The sequence below is a fragment of the Pimephales promelas genome, chromosome 7 (assembly GCF_988280905.1).
Source record: "Pimephales promelas chromosome 7, fPimPro1.hap1.1, whole genome shotgun sequence".
NCBI lineage: Eukaryota > Metazoa > Chordata > Actinopteri > Cypriniformes > Leuciscidae > Pimephales > Pimephales promelas.
The window spans coordinates 2872415-2893388 of NC_142775.1; the positions used below are offsets into that span (position 1 = coordinate 2872415).

Consider the following 20974-nt stretch of genomic DNA (forward strand, 5'->3'; position numbering starts at 1 on the left):
CACTGTAACATGTTAAGGATGTTTTGGGAATGTTGCTGAGATAACAGATTAAACAATGTTCTCAATAAAACATTAGCACAATATCTCATAATAACAGAGGAGGAACATTATCAAATCAACGTTCGCAAAATGTTTTGAGGATATTATTTAGGCCTGAGATGATGGAATGTTTTTATAAAACGTTCTTGTAATGTGACGTGTTAACAAAACTATAACATTGTCACTGTAACATGTTAAGGATGTTTTGGGAATGTTGTTGAGATAACAGATATTAGAATGTTATCAATAAAACATTGGTACAATGTCCCATAAAAACAAAGGAGGAACATTATCAAATCAACGTTCGCAAAATGTTTTGAGGATATTATTAGTCCTGAGATGACGGAATGTTTTTTATAAAATGTTCTTGTAATGTGACATGTTAACAAAACTAGAACATTTTTACTGTAACATGTTGAGGATGTTTTCGGAATGTTGTTGAGATGACAGATATTACAATGTTCTCAATAAAACATTGGTACAATGTCCCATAAAAACATAGGAATAACATTATCAAATCAACGTTCGCAAATGTTTTGAGGATATCATTGAGGCCTGAGTTGATGGAATGTTTTTTATAAAACGTTCTTGTAATGTGACGTGTTTAACAAAACTAGAACGTTTTAAATTTAACATTTTGAAGATGTTGATGAGGTAAAGGTTTGTAGAATGATCTTTTATAAAACATTGAAACAATGTCCCATAATAACAGAGGAGGAACATAATCAAATTAACGTTCGTAAAATGTTTTGAGGATATTATTTAGTCCTGAGATGACGGAATGTTTTTTGTAAAATGTTCTTGTAATGTGACGTGTTAACAAAACTAGAACATTTTCACTGTAACATGTTGAGGATGTTTTGGGAATGTTGTTGAGATAACAGACATTACAATGTTCTCAATAAAGCATTGGTACAATGTCCCATAAAAACATAGGAATAACATTATCAAATCAACTTTCGCAAAATGTTATGAGGATATCGTTGAGGCCTGAGTTGATGGAATGTTTTTTTATAAAACGTTCTTGTAATGTGACGTGATTAACAAAACTAGAATGTTTTAAATTTAACATTTTGAGGATGTTGATGAGGTAAAGGTTTGTAGAATGATCTTTTATAAAACATTGAAACAATGTCCCATAAAAACATAGGAATAACATTAACAAATCAACGTTCGTAAAATGTTTTGAGGATATTATTTAGTCCTGAGATGATGGAATGTTTTTTATAAAATGTTCTTGTAATGTGACGTGTTAACAAAACTAGAACATTTTCACTGTAACATGTTGAGGATGTTTTCGGAATGTTGTTGAGATGACAGACATTACAATGTTCTCAATAAAACATTGGTACAATGTCCCATAAAAACGGAGGAGGAACATTATCAAATCAACGTTCGCAAAATGTTATGAGGATATCATTGAGGCCTGAGTTGATGGAATGTTTTTTAATAAAATGTTTGTAATGTGACGTGTTTAAACATTAACACTGTAACATGTTAAGGATGTTTTGGGAATGTTGTTGAGATAACAGATATTACAACGTTCTCAATAAAACACTGAAACAATGTTCCATAATAACAGAGGAGGAACATTATCAAATCAACGTTCAAAAAATGTTTTGAGGATATCATTGAGGCCTGAGATGATGGAATGTTTTTATAAAACATTCTTGTAATGTGACGTGTTAACAAAACTAGAATGTTTTAAATGTAACATTTTGAGGATGTTGATGAGGTAAAAGTTTATAGAATGATCTTTCATAAAATATTGAATGTAGGCCTACCATAATAACAGAGGAAGAACATAATCAAATTAACGTTCGCAAAATGTTTTGAGGATTATTTAGTCCTGAGATGATAAAATGTTTTTAATAAAACATTCCTTTAAATTGACTTTTTAACAAACATTTTGCATGATACATTTTGAGGATTTTTTGTCGAAATGTTGTTATCTTTTATAAATCATTGGCACAATAACAAAGGAGGAACATTATCAAAGCAACATTCATCAAATGTTTTGTGGACATTTACCTGAGATGACAAAATCTCATAATATATGTTAACAAAAGCTCATAAAATTGTAAGGATATTTTAAGGAAGCTGTTTAGGTAACATATTTTAGAATTATTTTAACCTATAGAATAATGGCATAATTTTCCATAATAAAAGAGGAACATTGTCAAAACAGCATACGTAAAGTGTTTTGAGGATATATTAGGCTACTCTGAACTGAACTGCTGCGACAAATGCGTTTACAAGAGATGAGAAGCTGATTGGAGGTCGCTGTAGATCAACGTTTAAAACCACCAATCACAGCGCGATGTTCCCATGACGTAAGAACATTTGAACTCGACAAACAGCGCAAATAAAGCAACGTTTCTGTTGAAGAACTCGGCGCAGAATGTCCGTTGTCTAAATTGGCGACACATTGGCCCAAAACAACAGAACTCCTGGTCAACGGAACTCTTTCACAACTGTAAGTTTTTGTGTGTATTTTTTCAGTTTACATAGCTTTCTCTTATCCTTGATGTCTTTCAGTATTAGACCTAACTTTCTACTTTCTTAGAATTGTATGACAGTCGCAATAAATCTGAGTGTATGCTACTTTTGAATAACAGCTAGATTTGTTTTAATGCAGACTCCAAACGGACTGTTTCAAGATGATTAACTTACCGATCACACAATAAAGTCTCCATTTACAACCAAGGTAGCCAACTATAATGCCGGTATTGTGTTCTATGCATACGAATACTGTATTTTTACTTAAAAGTGATCTTAATGTCTTTTGAAAGTAAAAGTTAATAATATTTCAGTAATTCATATAACGTTAGAGGTTAACGTTAATGAATTGGAAAGAGCGTTTCTCAAGGCTTCCTAGGTGTATATAACATTCTTCTTTCAGATGAATACTATCTGAGTTATATTTAAAAAAATGTCCTGACTCTTCTGACTTTTAGAATGGCAGTGAATGGCCGTCTATCAAGGCGCATCCATCCATGATAAAAGTAATCCACCACATGACTCTGGCGGGGTTATAAAGCCCTTTTAAAGCGAAGCATTTGTGTAAGAAAAATATCCATTTTTAAAACTTTATTGGATATTGGATACATGGATTAAGTATGTTTTAAATTACAGAAACAAAAAAGATACTCATAATTTATCATATTTACTTTCAATAAATTAGTCTTTACATAATTTCTGACTGCTAATTAGGCTGGCTAATTTTGAAAGTTTTCAATGTCAATATTGCTTGTGATCTTAATGTATGTGTATTCTTTATGTTTACACTTTTGCATGATCTTCTTTTTTAGGCTATGAGGAAAAACTCTACTGTGCACACAGAGAACAGAGCTCAATGCTAACTGGGGGAGCAGCTGGACAACTAGAAGAGAGAATAGTAGAACACTACTATTAATACAGATTCCTGGATTATTTTTCTGCAAGAACCAAAACAAGCAAAGACTGATGATGAGTGCTCTGAGCAAACACTGGAGTCAAGACGCATGAGTGACTTTACTGAGTTCTTCATGTAATGTTGGGCATTTACTGTACGCAGAACTTCTAATAATTTATGTGGATGCCATTTATAAACCTGTTAGATTTTGATGTTTTAGTTTTGAGATTAATAAAATGTTATGCTTTAACAATGTTATAGCTAATCATTTTTGAGGGGTTTTAAGTGAACATTTTGGGAACAAAAATAAACTTCCGCTAAAAACTTTATAAGAAAGTTAGGGGATAATGTTTTAAAAATGTTATGATTAAACCTTTATAGAAGGTCATCACAAAACATTTTCAGAGTGTTCATAGAGAATGTTATGCCATCTTTTAAGAGAACATTCTGGGAACAAAAAGAAAACTACCCGCTGAAAATGATATAAGAACGTTGGGGAATAATTTTCTAACAATGTTAGCATTTAACATATTTAGAATGTTTTTAGAGAATGTTATTAGAACTTTTAAGAGAACATTCTGGGAACAAAAAGAGAACTACCCGCTGAAAATGTTATAAAAACATTAGGGAATAATGTTCTAACAATGTTAGCAATAAACATATTTAAAATATTTTTAGACAATGTTATTAGAACTTTTAAGAGAACATTTTAGGAACCAAAAGAAAACTACCCGCTGAAAATGTTATAAAAACATTAGGGAATAATGTTCTAACAATGTTAGCAATAAACATATTTTAAAATGTTTTTAGACAATGTTATTAGAACTTTTAAGAGAACATTCTGGGAACAAAAAGAAAACTACCCGCTGAAAATGTTATAAGAACGTCAGGAAATAATGTTCTAACAATGTTAGCATTTAACATATTTAGAATGTTTTTAGAGAATGTTATTAGAACTTTTAAGAGAACATTTTAGGAACCAAAAGAAAACTACCCGCTGAAAACATTATTAGAACACTGCATGGTAATGTTCTCAGAACATTTTTAGAACAAAAAAATCCTAGCTGGGTACTTATATCAATTATGGGTTTAGGTAAACCTCATATTTTTACCATTTAACCACCGGAAGAACTTGATGTATAATCTGACTTTGAAATATGCTTTGAAGCATCTTGATCAAATCTCTAATATTTGATGTCAAATTGACATCAAGGTTCCCGCTGTTGTATTCGCATAGCCTATTGCCTAACAAATGGTTTCAGTGGAGGACTGATGCGCGGTGGACCACACACACACACACACACACACTCCATGCTGTGACGGCTTTAAACGCGTTATCTACGGTCCGACATGAACGTCATTCCAAAAATACTGTCTGTGGAAACCCAAGACACAGATGGGACCTGCGCGCGTTCACGGCCCAGCACACTGAATGCCAGCGCAAACCTGTCCTGCTGAAATATGGCTCGTGCTCGTGCACAGCAGTGACGTCATGCACGTCTACGACGAGCCTGTTCCCCGCTTCTGAACTCGAGGTAGGAAGGAAAGGTACATCGATGGCATTTAAATTATTTCCGATTTCAGTTTATAACTTTGTTATGGGGGGCAATGTGTCTATTTAATAATCTTACTGTAAGAGAGAAATGATGAGAAGAAAATAAACAGAAATCTTTCAACCGAACTAAACAAAATTAAACATAAAGCGACAAATAAAAACCACTGCTAAAAACATTTATGTAAGTGGACTTCTGAGATAGAGCATTTTTCTGTTTGCTAATGACACATGGAGATTTCCAAGAACAAATGTGTGTGTGTGTGTGTGTGTGTGGGGGGGGGGGGGGTTTCTTTGGTTTAAAGGTATGAAGATGATGAAGGGGTGACTCAGAGAGCTCATATTACTGAGGAATAAAAGCAGTTCAATCAAATTCCACAACCACATGTTTCCATTGCTCTATAGGCCTAATCTGATGTTGAACATATAGTGCCCATGCCATGCCCATCTTAAAATGCCCCGTTTGTTTGTAGATCTTTAAAAGGTTAATTGGTTGTAATTAAAACCCTTATTTCAAAAATGGCTTTTAAACCCGATTATTACATATAAAAATAGCTAAATAAGCAATATTGTCAGAAATCAGGGATTTTTTAAAATGTAGCCGAAGTTCTAAAAGTGTAGCCTATTACACATTGACATTGATGTTGTTTCGACAGCATAGTTCAGCCCACACTAAAATGTGTTCTCCTCCTTCACCTTCCAGGAGTAATGAATAGGCTATATGTTTATCAAACGCTTATTGTTTTGTCACACAATGGGAAGTTGCCAGAATATCGCTCGCTGGCAAAATCTTAAATCTTAAATGTAAAATCTTGAATCTTAAAATCTCTTCCACAACATTTGTATTTAAAAATGTAACAATTTTTGAACAATGCAAAAAAAAGAAAAAAAAAAAAGAAGCTACAAATAATAAATGGAACCAACATCCTAAACAACAGCTAAACACACACACACACCCCTTCCTCTTCTTTGCATTTCACCTTTAGCGGTATTAGTTGCTAGCCTGGCTGCGCCCGCCTACGCACTTCCGCTCAATTTCATTTTACTTCAGTACTTCAGTCTCTGTACAAATGAAATGTATGTACGAGAGTCTGGTAGAACCAGGCTAATTAGTTGCACCTTTAGCGGTATTTTCCTGTATTTAGCTATTTTGACGAATACACTTAAGTATAAATTGTGCACGAAATTATATAGGCTCCAAATAGGCTACTCTTTCAATTGTTTGTAGCCTACATGTTTTGACGCAGATCTATTCGGTCAATAGGCTATTGAGGCTACGGGTTTATCTGTGTGAATAAAACCTTTTTACACTCAGCAGTTTTCCTGTCTGGAGTTCAGTATTACAGATCTCGGGTCAGTCCCGGAGGAGGAGGAAGAGAATCAGTGATAGAGGAACATCAGGGACAGCTCGATGCTCTTATTCCTTCCCAGATCCTCCATAAGGCAAAATGACGTGTTATCTGAATCCCTAACTCTTTAACCGAGCTGGTAGAGATGAGAGATGAGAGTAGGCAGGAGTCGAAGGTCATTATTTCTCAAACATATTTTGATGTCTGTTTCTATTGTGGTTTTAAATAGGTTTAAGATCTCAATGAAGTGTGACTCACTTCTGAACTTGACAGTGTGTGATTGCTGCTCTCATGAGCCTGTCCGGGCGCGTCTCGTGTGTGTGTGTGTGTGTGTGTGAGAGAGAGAGAGATGCAGATGCCATATGCTTCAGGCAATGAGCTTCAGAAAACAAACAGTGATTCACATCTGGATAAGGTGGTCGTGAGTGACTCTCTGACATTGCTTTGATTAATCGGTTACAAAAAAGAAAAAGAAAAAAAAAGGCAGGTTTGCCCACAAAACAACGGGAATATGAGCGGATCAACAAATAACAAACCTTACTTTCCCTTCAATCTAAAGTTTATGTTTAAACTTAGACTATTATCATTATATTACATTATTATGCAAGTGTTGTGTAGCCAACTTTTTCAGTTACTCGATATATTTTATATTTTGCACCGCGTCTTTGTCTTCCCTAAATATAAAATTAATATCGTGGCCATTTCTTTAAACTGATCTGTTATCAGTCTATTAAAACTATTGTGGCACTTTAAAATGAGGTTAATTAGTTAGCATTAAGTATTATGACATGCACTTACAGCATTTATTAATCTTTGATAATGTTAATTTCAACATTTAATTTCTACTTTATTAAAATCTTTTTAACATTATAGTTAATGTACTGAACGAACAAACAATAACTGTATTTACACATTTACAAAGATGAGTAGTAATAAATGTATTAGTTCATGTTAGTTAATACATTAACATTACTAATGTTAACTAATAAACCAAAGTGTTTATTACCAAAATATTGTAAATGTCTTGTTTTGGCTATTTGAGCAGTTATTTCAGTAGGCTAATTCGTATTTTGGATTGTAGCATAATGCTATAATCACGCTGTCAGTGTGGGAGATAGACATTGTTTTACTTATATATTTATTTAAACTGACAAGACAGATGTCATGTAAAATTATGCGAGAGTCGTTTTACTGTGAGGAACTTGAGCAAACATAATGTAGGAACAAGACGAAGCGAGTTTGATGACTTTGCGGTCTCTGAAAAATATAGGCTTATAATAAAGGGACAAAGTTACAGAAGTCCAGGAGAATAAATGACCGCGTTTTGCAGGTAAAAAAAGTTTTTATTTGAATACAGTATTAAATATCGTGTAAAGAATAATATCTAATATCAGATAAGTCTCCCATTATTATCCCATCAGCAAAGAAAAATATAAAAAAAATGTAGGCTCGACATGAATCGAATAACATCTTTGGCACGAAGAAATATTGCTTTAAACAGCATAAACACAATAAATTGTAAAGTTCCATTTGACGAGATTTGAATTGCATCCTCAAAATAAGAGGGCCGCGATTTCATCAATTCCAGATGTGTGTATATTATAAAAATCACCCGCTCGTCCAAAAAAGGTTGATGAAGTAATTTATAATCTCCCATTTTTGACGTCTGGTCAAGTACTATAGTTTTTCTTGCTTCTGTCTTTTCTCTCATTGTCTCTGCTGCAACACGGTCTCATAAAAATGCGTATGTGTAGCACGAATTGTATTTATCGTACAATTTATATACGCAAAAAAAAAAAAAAAAAAGAAAAGAAAAAAAGAAAAGTTTTTCCATGCATTTGAAACGCACTGTAACCCCCTTGGGTAATAGGCTATGTAAATGTTACGTGCGCCATAAAGTGCGTATCATGCACGTTAAACATTTTTTTTTTTTTTGCGTATAAATTGCGCGATAAATACAATTCGTGCTACAGACACGCAGTTTCATGAGGTCGGGCTGCTCTGCTAGTGCCCGTCCTGCTCCTGAACGGTGTTGGTGGAATGGTTGTACAGTCCCTGGGCCATCAGCTGCATCGCCAGCCCGTTCTTGAAGCCGCTGGCCTTCTTGAGCTTCGCGCGCTTGTTCTGGAACCAGACCTTGATCTGCGCGTCGTTGAGGCCGAGCTCGAGGGCCAGGGCCCGGCGTCGCTGCTCCGCGATGTACCGGCTCTCCTGGAACTCGCTCTTCAGCCTCTGCAGCTGCTCGGCCGTGAACGCGGTTCTGCCTCGCTTGTCCTCACTGGAGCAATGCGGCTTTTTCAATTTCCGGGTCCGTGGGCCTTGTGTGGACACAACAATGAGAGGAATCCATGAATATCAACCAGCTCATTAAGTGTCAAAGCCAGTCTGGACTACACACAATAGAGCACGGGTGTTGTTGCCATGATGCCTCACCGCTGGATAAATGCACATCCGGAGAGACTCTTCTGATTTAAATCCCAGTCATGCGATTGATTTCAACATCACTGAGTTATAATAAGTAAAATACTTAATTTTTGCAAGGCTTTGCACACAGATTTTTCAACTAAATTTCCACACACGGAATTAGGCAAAATCTACTTGGACATAACTAAATTAGGCTAAGTAAAATTAATTAAAAAAAAGTAAGTAGGCCTACATTTTGTTGAGCAGCTAATTTCTACTTAGCTGAAGTTTTTTTTTTTTTTTTTTTTTTTTTGCAATATCAGTTTTAATCAAACAATATAACACTGAATTAAGCCAAATTTAAACTGTACGCATTACTTAGAACATCTAAATAAATAATATACGGAGTTACGAACATCATCTTCATAACAATGTTACCCACCCGAACACACATCTCAATACACAATACACTCTAAAAAATGCTGGGTTGTTTTAACCCAACTTTGGGTCAAATATGGACTAACCCAGCCGTTGGGTTAAATTTTTACATTACATTTTTAACCCAACATTTCGGGTTTGTCCATATTTGACCCAAAATTGGGTTAAAACAACCCAGCATTTTTTAGAGTAGGCTATTCAATGGATACATTTTTGAGTATGAATAGAAAATGAACTTCAGATGTCACGAAACAGCAAGTTGAACACAACAGCAAAATCAATAATAAAACAGAGTAAATACCGCTGGAAAACAGTGAACATTCAATCTTATTATTTTGCACGCCCCAGTGCATGATGGGAACACCACTATCAGAAAGTTATAGGTTTTAATTAATTTATAATGCTGGTATTTACGCTTTCATTTATATAGGCCTAAGCTTAAATTAAACACTAATATAATTTACTTCGTTTTTAAATGTTTGCCTGACTAACTTATAGGATCATTTTTATCGGAACGTTGCTTCCGATATTTTCATTTAACTTCTATTGATATTGCGCGTTATCAGTGTGTATTGACATTATTATTGTGGACATGAACTATATTTGAATGATGTTGGTGGTGTTACAAATAAATAAAAAAATACTGAGGCAAATTGAGTCTAAATGTCTTATTTTAAAAGTAAATGAAGAACCTTTAAGATCCATGGAACCTCGACAAGATTTAGCCCATTTATTTATTTTTTAAATGTTCTTCACATCGAGAAAAATGGATAAAAAGTCTTCACTGACATTTTCATAAAACTCAGCAAAGACATGGGAGACAGCGACTTTAGGATATCAATCTTCCACGGGAATGAAAAATGCATCTATTCATCAATTTTAAATGTTTAAACGTGAAAGAAAAATAAAATATAGCATCTGATTAAACTAAATAACGAAATTAAAATGAATAAGCTAAATATGCGAGAGGAAATATAAATTAATAATTTATAATAACGCAGTAACGCCACGCGTAAAGATAATTCGGGCTCAATCGAAATAACAGATTATTTTTGCCAATGCCTTAATTGAACATATTTATTCAACAATTATAAAGTTTAGTTTTTGTTCTTGCAGGACGTTTATAGCGTTCTTTATTATTAAACAAGGTTTGTTAAATGCGCCTGATAAGTCTTTTTCCAAGATGACGACGATGGTTATTATAAGACTATTATTGTCCGTGTTATTTAAATTCTACAAACTTACAGCTTGTTTAAATATTTTAAACATCCAGTCAAGGCTTTCACAAGCTTTACAATCTTCACTAGTTATTATTATAATAATATTTATATTAATATTATTATTGTCATACGCTCATGGTCAACGTTTCCTTAATTGCATCGATTAAATGATTAATGCAAATATTTGCGGCATTTCAAATTGTAAACAAGAATAATAATAATAACTCAATATCTCAAATTAATAATTCAAAATTTATTGTCTTATAAATGGAAACCCATACTTTTACAGTGTATGATATAGCTCTGGATCGTGCTTGTTGTAAATGATGGCCTTTTCTGTTGGTTTGATGAAACCCTGAATGAGGAAGGAAATTTAGTGATGGCCACAGTGTGTGTGTGTGTGTGTGTGTGCTTTCCTCAGCTCGAATATTTCTCCAGCTCGTGAAAGTAAAATTGCAGCAGAAACCTAAGAAATTAAATACATTTCATGTTCCTGCTTTTAGTTTAGGAAACAGAATAATAAAGGGCCTATACAGGAAAGAAAATACATTTAACAGAAGTATATTGTTTGTTATCATGCCTTACCAGATGAAGGCCGATCAGAGTATCTCGTGCAATAAACCCATGCGGGCCACAGGGAGCCTTTCCCGGGCGAGGAGCCTCCGCCTTCCCCCGGGCTAGCACTGGATGCCTTTGTGTTCCCTCTCTCGGCCTCGGGAACCCGCCCGCTGACCGGAGACGAGCCGGTGGACGAGCCTGATGATGATGATGATGATGAAACCCCGTCGCTCCTGCAGCTGGAACCCGGGTAGAGCGCGCGCCTGGCAGAAACACCCCGCTCTGACGCGCGCGCGCCCCGCTCGCGCCTGCAGCCGAAGTCCGGTCTCAGGATATTATCAATGAAGAAGTTCGTGTTTCTGTGCGTGTGTTGCGGAGAGACCAGAGAAACACTGTCGTCCTCACCCTGACCCCGCTGCTCCTCCATAGCGGCTGATACTCGCTCCTGCGCGTGGATATAACCTGTCCTGCTCCAAATATAACGTTATCTAGGTATCCGTGCCAGCGCGCTAATTCCCCACATGTTGTAAGTCAACTTGTTGACATAACGCTCGCGGGTTGTCTGTCACGTCGAGCGCGTTTTGAGAGGACTGACAGCGCGCAGGTTTCGCACACCCTCTGCATTACCAGACCCGAGTTTGACACCTCTTTTTTTCTGGAGCTCTTCTCGTGCACAACCACTCTTAGTGGCCGCTAACCGGAAACACACGAGATCACAAAGATGAGCGCGAGCCTATCCATGACAAAGAGCGAGTGTCCGTTCCGCGCCTGTGCGCGCAGATATCAAACACTCTGCCTCCTGTCAGTCACGCGCAGGTTCCCCCGCCAGAGAATTAAACTTCAAAACATGTTTAAAGACATCTTTGGCCATTTACAGATGTTTCTAGTCAAATAAAGTCATTATAAGTTACTTATAAGATCACAAAAAAAAACTACCCCTAAAACAACAATAGGCTACTGCAAAAATGACAAGTGGATAAGAGAGTGTCTTCTAAATGCTTCCATTTAATTTAAAGTGCGGTCAAATCGATAATCGCGATTAATCGCATCTAACATTTAAAAAATATCTTTATATAGGCTATATGTGTATATATTATTATATAAATATTAAATACTGTATATACACTAGGCATATAATATCTATATAATAGCCTAATATACAGACATATAAACTATAGGCCTTTATTATGTGTAGATTAGGCCTATATATAGGCTATATATATATACACGCATAAACAAAATGATTTAATGTAATATTTGACTACACTAATTTAAATACAAAACTATGTAAATAATAGGCCAACCTACCACTATTCATATTGTATACTCATTATATCCCTTACTAAATTGACTTAACCAGTTTAAACATGGTATAGCCTAATTAAAACTGGGGTTATACTTACCACACTTAAAAAAAACACGTACTACAGGGAAAAAAAAACAAAAACAAAAAACAAATCCCTGGTTAATTGTCGAGATAAAAAAGTAATAGGCTAGGTTATATTTAATTTAGATGTATTCATGACAATTGAAAGTCAGATTGGAATATATAGCCTGAAATACTTAGCCTATCGCTTTTAATCCTAATTAATTAATTAGGCAGTCGGGCTATTACCGGCTCGTCCAGAAGAGAGAGTCGCTATCTCTCTCACAGACGCGCCTTATAGATATATAATTTATAGCTTTTAATTAGCGAGCATTCAGCGCGATCAGTGGGGCGTTTATCACACAGACAACAGTGAATACAACAGAGTAAAAACGCTGCCACACACATACACACACACGCGCGCGCACGTTCTGATGAGGCTTGTAGCAAAAGCTCTATTTGCATAAATGGATGAGCTGACAGCTAAATGCCCAGTGATTAATTTTATCTCTCACATGCCAGTGTTTTTGTGAAAATATGATAAATGTATTTTTTCATTGTTAAACAAAATGCAAACGACCCTGGAAATAGTCCAATGACTGCGTAGTTCAATTGTGCTCAGTGTTTGTTGTAGGCTAACTTTCAACAGTTTAACACGTGTTTATTTCGAGCTCAGCTCAATAACATCAGGGCAGATACTCGTACAATTCGAGGAAAATCGTTATTTCTGCTATGCTATTCTACAACCTTTACAAATTCAGAACTTCAGTAGGCCTAGCCTATATGGCCTAGTTGCAATAAAAGGCGTATACCACGAATTTAATTTCTCGTGCCATTTATACGCCAAAAATAGCTTTTGCGTGTAAATGATAAGCAGTTTACGCGTGCATTTGATACGCACTTAATGGCGTGCAATACCAGTAACACATATGCACTAATCCTTAGGGGTTTACCACACGCAAAAAATGTTTTTGGCGTATAAATAGCACGAGAAATTTCATTCGTGGTATACGCACTTTCACGATGTGTGTTTTCCAAAAGCATCATTCGCCAACTATCCCAGTATGAATTGAACTCTGGTAACGACAGTGCCTATACTTGCGACCATAGCTTTGGGAAACGCAATATAAAAGTGATGAAAACACAATATAAAAATGTTTCTCTAGGTGTGTAATGGAGACAGCAGATCTCGTTGGGCGTTCAGTCATGAGAAGAACAGATGTGCATCGGTCAAAGCTCCTCATATTATGTTGTGATTTACATTTCCTCCATTTACATTTCACTTCAGATTACAGGACAAAATCTTAAATCAGGCGATAAATAGGCTAGGGGGGCTAAAGGCACATATGCTTCTCACGGCTCAGTGTGTGACAGTCTGTTGTTGAACATTGACCGAGCAACAGTTTTTATGTGAAAATAAATCAAAAGTGCACGTTTTGTTTTACAATCTTATAATTCATGAGGTTTGAAGGGTATTTACCCCAGACACAGGGGGCAAAACCAGCATTGGGGCAAAAGACACACAGTATTAATTAAAATGTAGGCCTACCTTAGATAAAATAATATGTTTTTAATAATGTGTAAATTAAGACAAAACAATCACTTCAGCAAAGTTTGCACTATTTTCTGTTTATTTTGATAAATAAAAGCATTCATTTTGTTCAATAAATATACGGTCATTAATATGTTCCTTTTACAAAAACACAATTATTTATTATTAAAGTAAATTTTAAGCATTGAATGACATCTAATAATTTAAAATAGTTTTACAGTCACAATAAATCATGTTTAAATACTATGATTAATATAGGCTATTTCTTAGGCTACATATGGTGATTATCTCTAAGGTGGACACCCAACTGAGGCTAATGATATTTACCATCTGAATCTGACCGTGCACAAATGGAAAAGTCAGTCAGCAGTTTATTATCATGTTCAGTATTGTGTCTTTCGTCTTTTACCCATACTTGTATATCCGTCCGTCCATCTTCTCTGATCTTAAAATTCGAACTCTCTTTTTTTAATGGTCAAAATAATAATAACAATAATTAAAAACAAATAATTGGCTAAACTATGGGGGAAATGATCTCTGTAAACGTTTCCAGATCTCCTGGTTGTAAGACGAGTTTTATTAGATGAGTTCAACAGGCTACTGTTTTTAACCATAAAAAGTGTTTAGTATTGAAACAATAAACAGCCTAAATGTGATTAATAGCCTATGTTTGTTCGGTGGATGAATATGAACCACAACGACCACAACACTGCAGATTTTGAGATATGTTGCGTCCTCTCGTGGCCGGATAGAATAGTGACGCCACGGCCCTGACATAGAGCGCATGCGCGAGAGCGAGCTCGGGTTTATCAGTTCTGATAAACTGATATCCAGTTTCGATGGGTCTTTCACAGTTTTTCAAAGTTAAAAGGGGCAAGATTAATATTCAACAATATTATTGATCTCATCTGCCTGCATTGACACCATATGAGAAATGAACTGAACTTGGCTGTGTTTCCCAAAAGCAGTTAAAACGATCGTACGACTCATCTCAATGCTACGGTCTGTTTCCTAAAGTCATCATTACTTAAGAAACACCTAAAAATCATCGTGGATCTACGAGTGCTGGTGTAATCGAGGCCTGCACAGAGTTATGAGGTCCCCTGCAGGTCAACCGGCAGATTACACCTGTAATCTATTCAAGTGCAATGTGACTATCATATAAGGTTTTGATTGTACTGTATTGTACATTTTATGAGGCCTACTCGTTTTTTGGTTAAATTAATTTAGAAATAAAATAATTAAAAAGGGCAGAAAACAACAACAAAAAGGAATGAATTTAATCAAATAGTTGAAATCTAAATTAAATGAATGAACAAAAAAACTCATCCTCCGCCAAAAAGAGGCTTTTTGTTTTTGAGCGAAGAGTTTGTTTCATATCAAAAGTAACAAAGCATCAACTTTCTCTTCATAGCCTATATTTAGCATAACCTAGCCTAGCCTATATATATGATTGTCCTGTAAGTTCCTGAATACAAATGAAAATGTGAACAAAAACAGAGACTATTAAATGTATTATTATCTTTAAAATATATAGAAAATAAAATGACGGTAATAGATCATAACAGAATTGTTACGACCCTGTCAGTCAAAAGCAACTCTGCGATGTTGTTTGTGAATGTTCGTTATGGTTTCGGAAACACCGACTGTCACGAACACACACAGGAACAGAAAATCCAATTGCAGTAGTTTATTTGATAAGGGCAATCCAAAATCGTGGTCTTCCAGGCAGTGGTCAAAATCCAAATAATCAAACAAAACCCGAACAAACTCGGAAAACAGACCTCAAAGGTGGTATAACAACGACTCTGTTACGCACACTGACACAGACAGGGAATATACATAGCCTACACACAGATCTAACAAAGAACTAACAAGGAACAGTTGGGTACAATGATTACGGGGAACAGCTGAGTGCAATGAACAAGTGACAGACAGAATATCGGTCACAATCATTTTAATTTATACTTTACCTTTGCATTTTATATAAACCACACATCTCAAATATTTCAACAGTAGCCTATCTTTATTATTATTTATTATGAATTTATTAAATAACCAAACTTCAACAATATAAGGGCAGATCCTTTTAGAGCTGCTGATGACACTGTGGAGTGACACTCGAGTGATCAAGCTATTCCAATGTATATAAAAAAGCTTTTATTCGATTCCTCTGTCCTCCTTTCCTTTCCTTGCTTCCTTCCCTCGTGTCCCACAGGGGGTGGAGCTGAGACGCAAGGAAAGGAAACGAGGATGCACAAATAAGAAATGAGAAGCACCCAAAGAGTATAGAAGAACAAGAGGCGAAACTCTGATGCTTTTTTGGTAACAGCCACTAGATGGCGCTTCGGTAGCGCGGCAGCCATATCGGGGTGAAAATTCCAACTGAGTTACTGGACAACAGCACAGATAACAGTTTTTTGAGGTAGTTTTTTCTTGCATTAGTGAGTATTTCCATTGTATGCAACTTTACACTTTTACAACTATTATTAGTTACCAACTCCACTAGGCCTGAAATATATTTTGGACGTTTTAATCCCCTGGATCATGCTACAAACATGATGATCATTGATGCGCTGTGTCCGTTATCCTATAACTAATTGCCACTTTGGACATTGGCTGTGTTTTTTTTGTTTTGTTTACATGATCTTGCGTCATTATAAGATATTAGGATATTAATATAAGGCTAGTACTGCAAAAAAAAAAAACTGTTTACTGTAAAGCTATTATATTGCTGTTATATATTTATTGTCAAACATTTACATTTTAGTACAACATTTATTTGCTGAATTTATTTCATTGATAACTTATTTTTGTAAGTAACGTTATGTGTACCTCCCGGGAAACGGTCTATGTTATTATAACTTTATGAACTGATATCATGTTATTCTTACCTATCACACTTAATGTGGAGAGTAATATAATGAATTAAATCCTCAAACTTCCCTGTCTCAAGTTATGTGGGGGTAAAAGCCCGGTTAAGTAGCAACTTCTTTTATAATCAGACACACCTGAATTAATCAGTTTGGCCAATAATGGCAGACAGGAAACAAGGAGCTGTCTTAAGTTCAGGAAGTAGTGCAGCTGGGCATAAAGCCCATTGAAGTCAAATGTGAAAGACACCGTGAGAACGAGGACCTCTAGTGACAACCCAAGGAAACACAACTAGACACTGTGACAATGACTGGTTGAACTGGGGTGTGTTTCCCGTACAACGGCGTAACTCACTGTTAACTACCGATTTCCTGCTGGAAAAAAGGGAAACCATCAACTCTATTAAATAACCAATTACCTATTAAAACCATTGCCATGTGGTTTCCAGTAGAAGGGTTGTCAAGTAGCATAACTTGTAGGGGAGAGTGGGGTAAGATGAGCCATTTTAAATTACGCGTTCCTCAAGATCAGAGAAAATTAAGTGGGTTACAATTAAAGTAATTACTTTCAGAATGTTTCCTATTATTTTAAATGATCCGAATACATGAAAAAGGATTCTAAAAAATATAATTTTTTCCTGTGTTCCTGTGGCTCAATTTACCCCAGGTCAGGGGTAAGTTGATCCGAGTCAGTGGTTGCACCATCTGGGTGTAAACTGACCATCTAACTGAATCAAAACTTTAAAGATAATTTACCTCTTTTAAAACTAATTTAATAATCAATCTTCATTTTACAAAGTCATATTTCTTTTCTTAAAGCCAACTGAAAGAACATAAAACCAAGTGAAGTTTCATTTAAATATCTTTAATTGTTTGAACAATATGTTGAACACCAAAGTTGTAACCCTCCCAAATATACACCAAACAGAGAGTTTTTTGAGTAACGTTAAATAAAAACAGAGTTAGAAAGAATAAATGTTACTGAAACTAATAAACATTTAGTCAAAAGTTCTTGGCATGATGTTTTTTTCTGCAATGTTGAACATGTTAGGTCATTAGTGGTTCCAGAAATATATAGCTATGATTGAGCATCTTATCAGAAAGGGATTCAATATACTCAAAAAAAAAAAAAAAAAAAAAAAAAAAAAACAGCATCGGACTCACTTTGCCTCATAGCTTCCCAATTCAGTTTCTTCAGTAGGGCAGTGATTTATAAATAAGCACATAAATGATTGAAGTTACCAAGCCTGAAAGTTTTCCTCATCTCTTCTTGTTCCCATTATACCCTCTTCTACTCTCTTATATCACAATAGCCATAATCAATTCATGCAAAACCTTCCAGAAGACCAGAGAATTGTCCAGTATAGGACATGCACATTGTGTTTAAGTCAATTTGCTCATTTGTGGAGCATAATTAGGCCTGCTCCTCACACACTACACACTGTTCGTGTGCTCCAGCAGGGGGCAGTGAGAGACAGGATCATATTCATCTGCAGATTTCTTCTTGTTCAGCAAGACATACAATTAGCCTGGCTGAAATGTTCCCTAAAACAACAACTCTTTTTCTAACAGTCATTGATGAAATATGAGGCATTACATCACATGACATCTCAGAATCTGGCATCTCTGCGCTCAAATGATCAATTGCTCCTAATGGTTGTTTTATTGTTTTTTTTTTTTATTTTCTTTTATATTTTCCTGTGCAGCCCTTGTGATATTGAAAGTGCTCTATAAAGTTGAGTTGAGTTAAATCATCTGCACATCTTTAGCATTTAATTCTCCTAGTGCGTTGTAATGTTATAATAACTTCCACTCACTCTGGGATGGTTTGTTATACTGACATTTTAATTTGAGCAACTAATTTAATTTCACTTGAAGTGTTCTGCATTTGCACTTTTTTCCACTCTTTGTGCCTTTATAAGAACAACAGATTAAATGACACAGCACTGCCCAAATGAGATATGTATTCCCCAATATCATGTGTTATAGAGGACAAAATGACATTTTAGAAAAGAGGATCATATCCAAAGCCTGATGTTTAGTCACAAAGGTTAATAAAAAATCTTTTCGCAGAGCAGTAATGCGACAAGAGCACTGAAATAGTGTGTATAAAATGGATTGAATTTTGATTTATCAATACAACATTACAGTTTTAAAATACACAGTTTAAGCTGACACACTGTGCTCTTATACCACTGCACCCATATAAATACTTAATAAAAGAATGTGTTAGTGGTCACATCTAGAACATGAAGCATTGTCATACATTTAGCTCAGGAGAAAGCTTTAATGGGATGCGGCTGCTAAAGGCTCCTCTTTCTGAGCATGTCTTGCTGATGTCACACACAGATGAAGGTGCTTTAAGCAGATTTTGCACTAGCCAAACATTTTTTTGTCATTGACCGAATATTTTTAGCTCTGATGGAAAAATCTGAAATCAAACTCATTTTGACAGAGAGTAGGAGTAGGCCTAGTGATGATCTGATTGTAACTTGTAACTGTAATTTTCACTCCTGTCCACTTGGTGGCGAGTGCGCTCTTGCTGACTATAAAGGCAACGAATGGCTTTTCTGAGTTACGGTATTTACTATGCTGTTTTACACTGTCTGTTTTATTGACGTCATTCTGTGGTTAAAACACTGATTGAGCAATTGCATGAGAGACATGATAGGCCTACGGATTTAGGTAAGTTGGACTGTATCTTTTAACGTATTTTCTGACGTTCATTCATGTTTATTTAGTATATTTAGTATCCACAAGTTTCCTACGCCCTATGAGGCCTAGGGTGACCACCTGCTAATAAGCCCAAGGGGGGACAAGGGGTATGTTTCTGAGGGACAATGTGGGACACTGCTTGGCGCGGCGGTGCCCCCACCCCACAGGCAGACTCTGATAGTGGTTTACCCATATCTAGAATTGTTACTATTGCCTTACTGTTTGTACATGAATAATTGTTAAAAAAAAAAAAAAAACACATACCTTAGCACATACATTAATAATGCCCTATTCCCTAAACATGTGTAATTGCTGATATATGCTCATGATAGGCCAACCAATGTGTATTTTTTTTTCTAAATAAAGATGAATATTTTGAACATTCAATGAATTGACAGATGCAATTCCACTTACGATTTACTTTAGCTATTTAATTTTATTTATTTTTCATTACAATTAATTCACTTTAAATAAATAAAAATATAAAATTATAGGATTAATAGGAATTATAGTCGCTCAACACCACAGGAACAGTTTTAACAAAAGTCGAAAAAGTCTAACTCACTACTCCAGAGGTTCACGGAACGAGAAGCTGCGCTGTCATGACAACTATGAAAAAGTTAAAAAACAACCTAGTCAGCAGGTCACGTGGGAGTGGCAACCAGTCTTGGGGAAGTTCACTTTCTACATGAACTAGTTCAAAGTTCAGTTCACACATTTTAAAATGAACTAGTTCAGTTCAAAATTTGCACAGAAATGTAAGATTTTTCCCATCTTCACCGACCTAGTTATCCGTTTAAATGATCATACGCCGCCTTTGTCGACGGCGGTCGCGGTGCGACACTGGTGGCTTGTGTTGCCAGATTGGGTGTTTTTTCGCTACATATTAAGCCCTGTTTACGGTGAGTTTTAGCCAGGCTTTCGCCTGGAAGGCTCTATAGAAATCTGGCACCCTATTGAACGAAGTTAAAATGAGAGAGCGTGCGTTCACAGACACCAAAATGAACGAGTTCACACGTTCATCAGGACAGGCAGAAAATGCCTGGGTCTCGAGGATATAGAGTGACCGACTTTTTTTTTTGAGCAATCATTGATTATGCGTGACACGGTCTCAATTTGCGGGACGCATGAATTGGGCTTCAAACGCTGTGCGCGCACGCGCTACGCGGGACGGGTGGTCACCCTAATGAGGCCTTGCGTCAAAAGTGGGCGCGACTTCCGGTTGGAAGTAAACAAAGCGCGACTTGACATGCTTACTCGTTCATTCAACAGTTGACAGTCATTCAAGTTATAGCGATCCAAACTAGATAACGATGTGGGAACACAACCTCAACGAAATTAAAAAGGGTGAAATAAAAGTACCTTTACCCTCCGCAGTAGTATTATAATAACATTATTAATAATCAATACTCATCAAGGCATGGTGACAGACAGTTGTGTGAGCTGACAAACAATTAAAATAAAAAATACACACTTAGTCATTGTGCTTTGGAGTTTATTCAAAATTATAAATGA

The 20974-nt window shown here is 35.8% G+C and overlaps 1 protein-coding gene and 1 long non-coding RNA gene across 2 annotated transcripts; one reads left to right on the plus strand and one right to left on the minus strand.

The window, feature by feature from the left end:
- Positions 1-376: 376 nt before the first annotated feature.
- On the plus strand, positions 377-3911 carry LOC120493857 (uncharacterized). The gene is made up of 4 exons (XR_016169214.1): positions 377-2515; positions 2678-2746; positions 2997-3102; positions 3351-3911. It is a non-coding gene; the product is annotated as an uncharacterized LOC120493857 (long non-coding RNA).
- Positions 3912-8130: 4219 nt separating this feature from the next.
- Positions 8131-11675, minus strand: en1a (engrailed homeobox 1a). Its single transcript, XM_039690895.2, has 2 exons — positions 10981-11675; positions 8131-8652 (listed from the first exon to the last, which is right to left on the minus strand). The coding sequence occupies exons 1-2, from the start codon at positions 11378-11380 to the stop codon at positions 8339-8341; spliced, it is 714 nt and encodes a 237-aa protein (XP_039546829.1). The 5' UTR covers positions 11381-11675; the 3' UTR covers positions 8131-8338.
- Positions 11676-20974: the final 9299 nt, after the last annotated feature.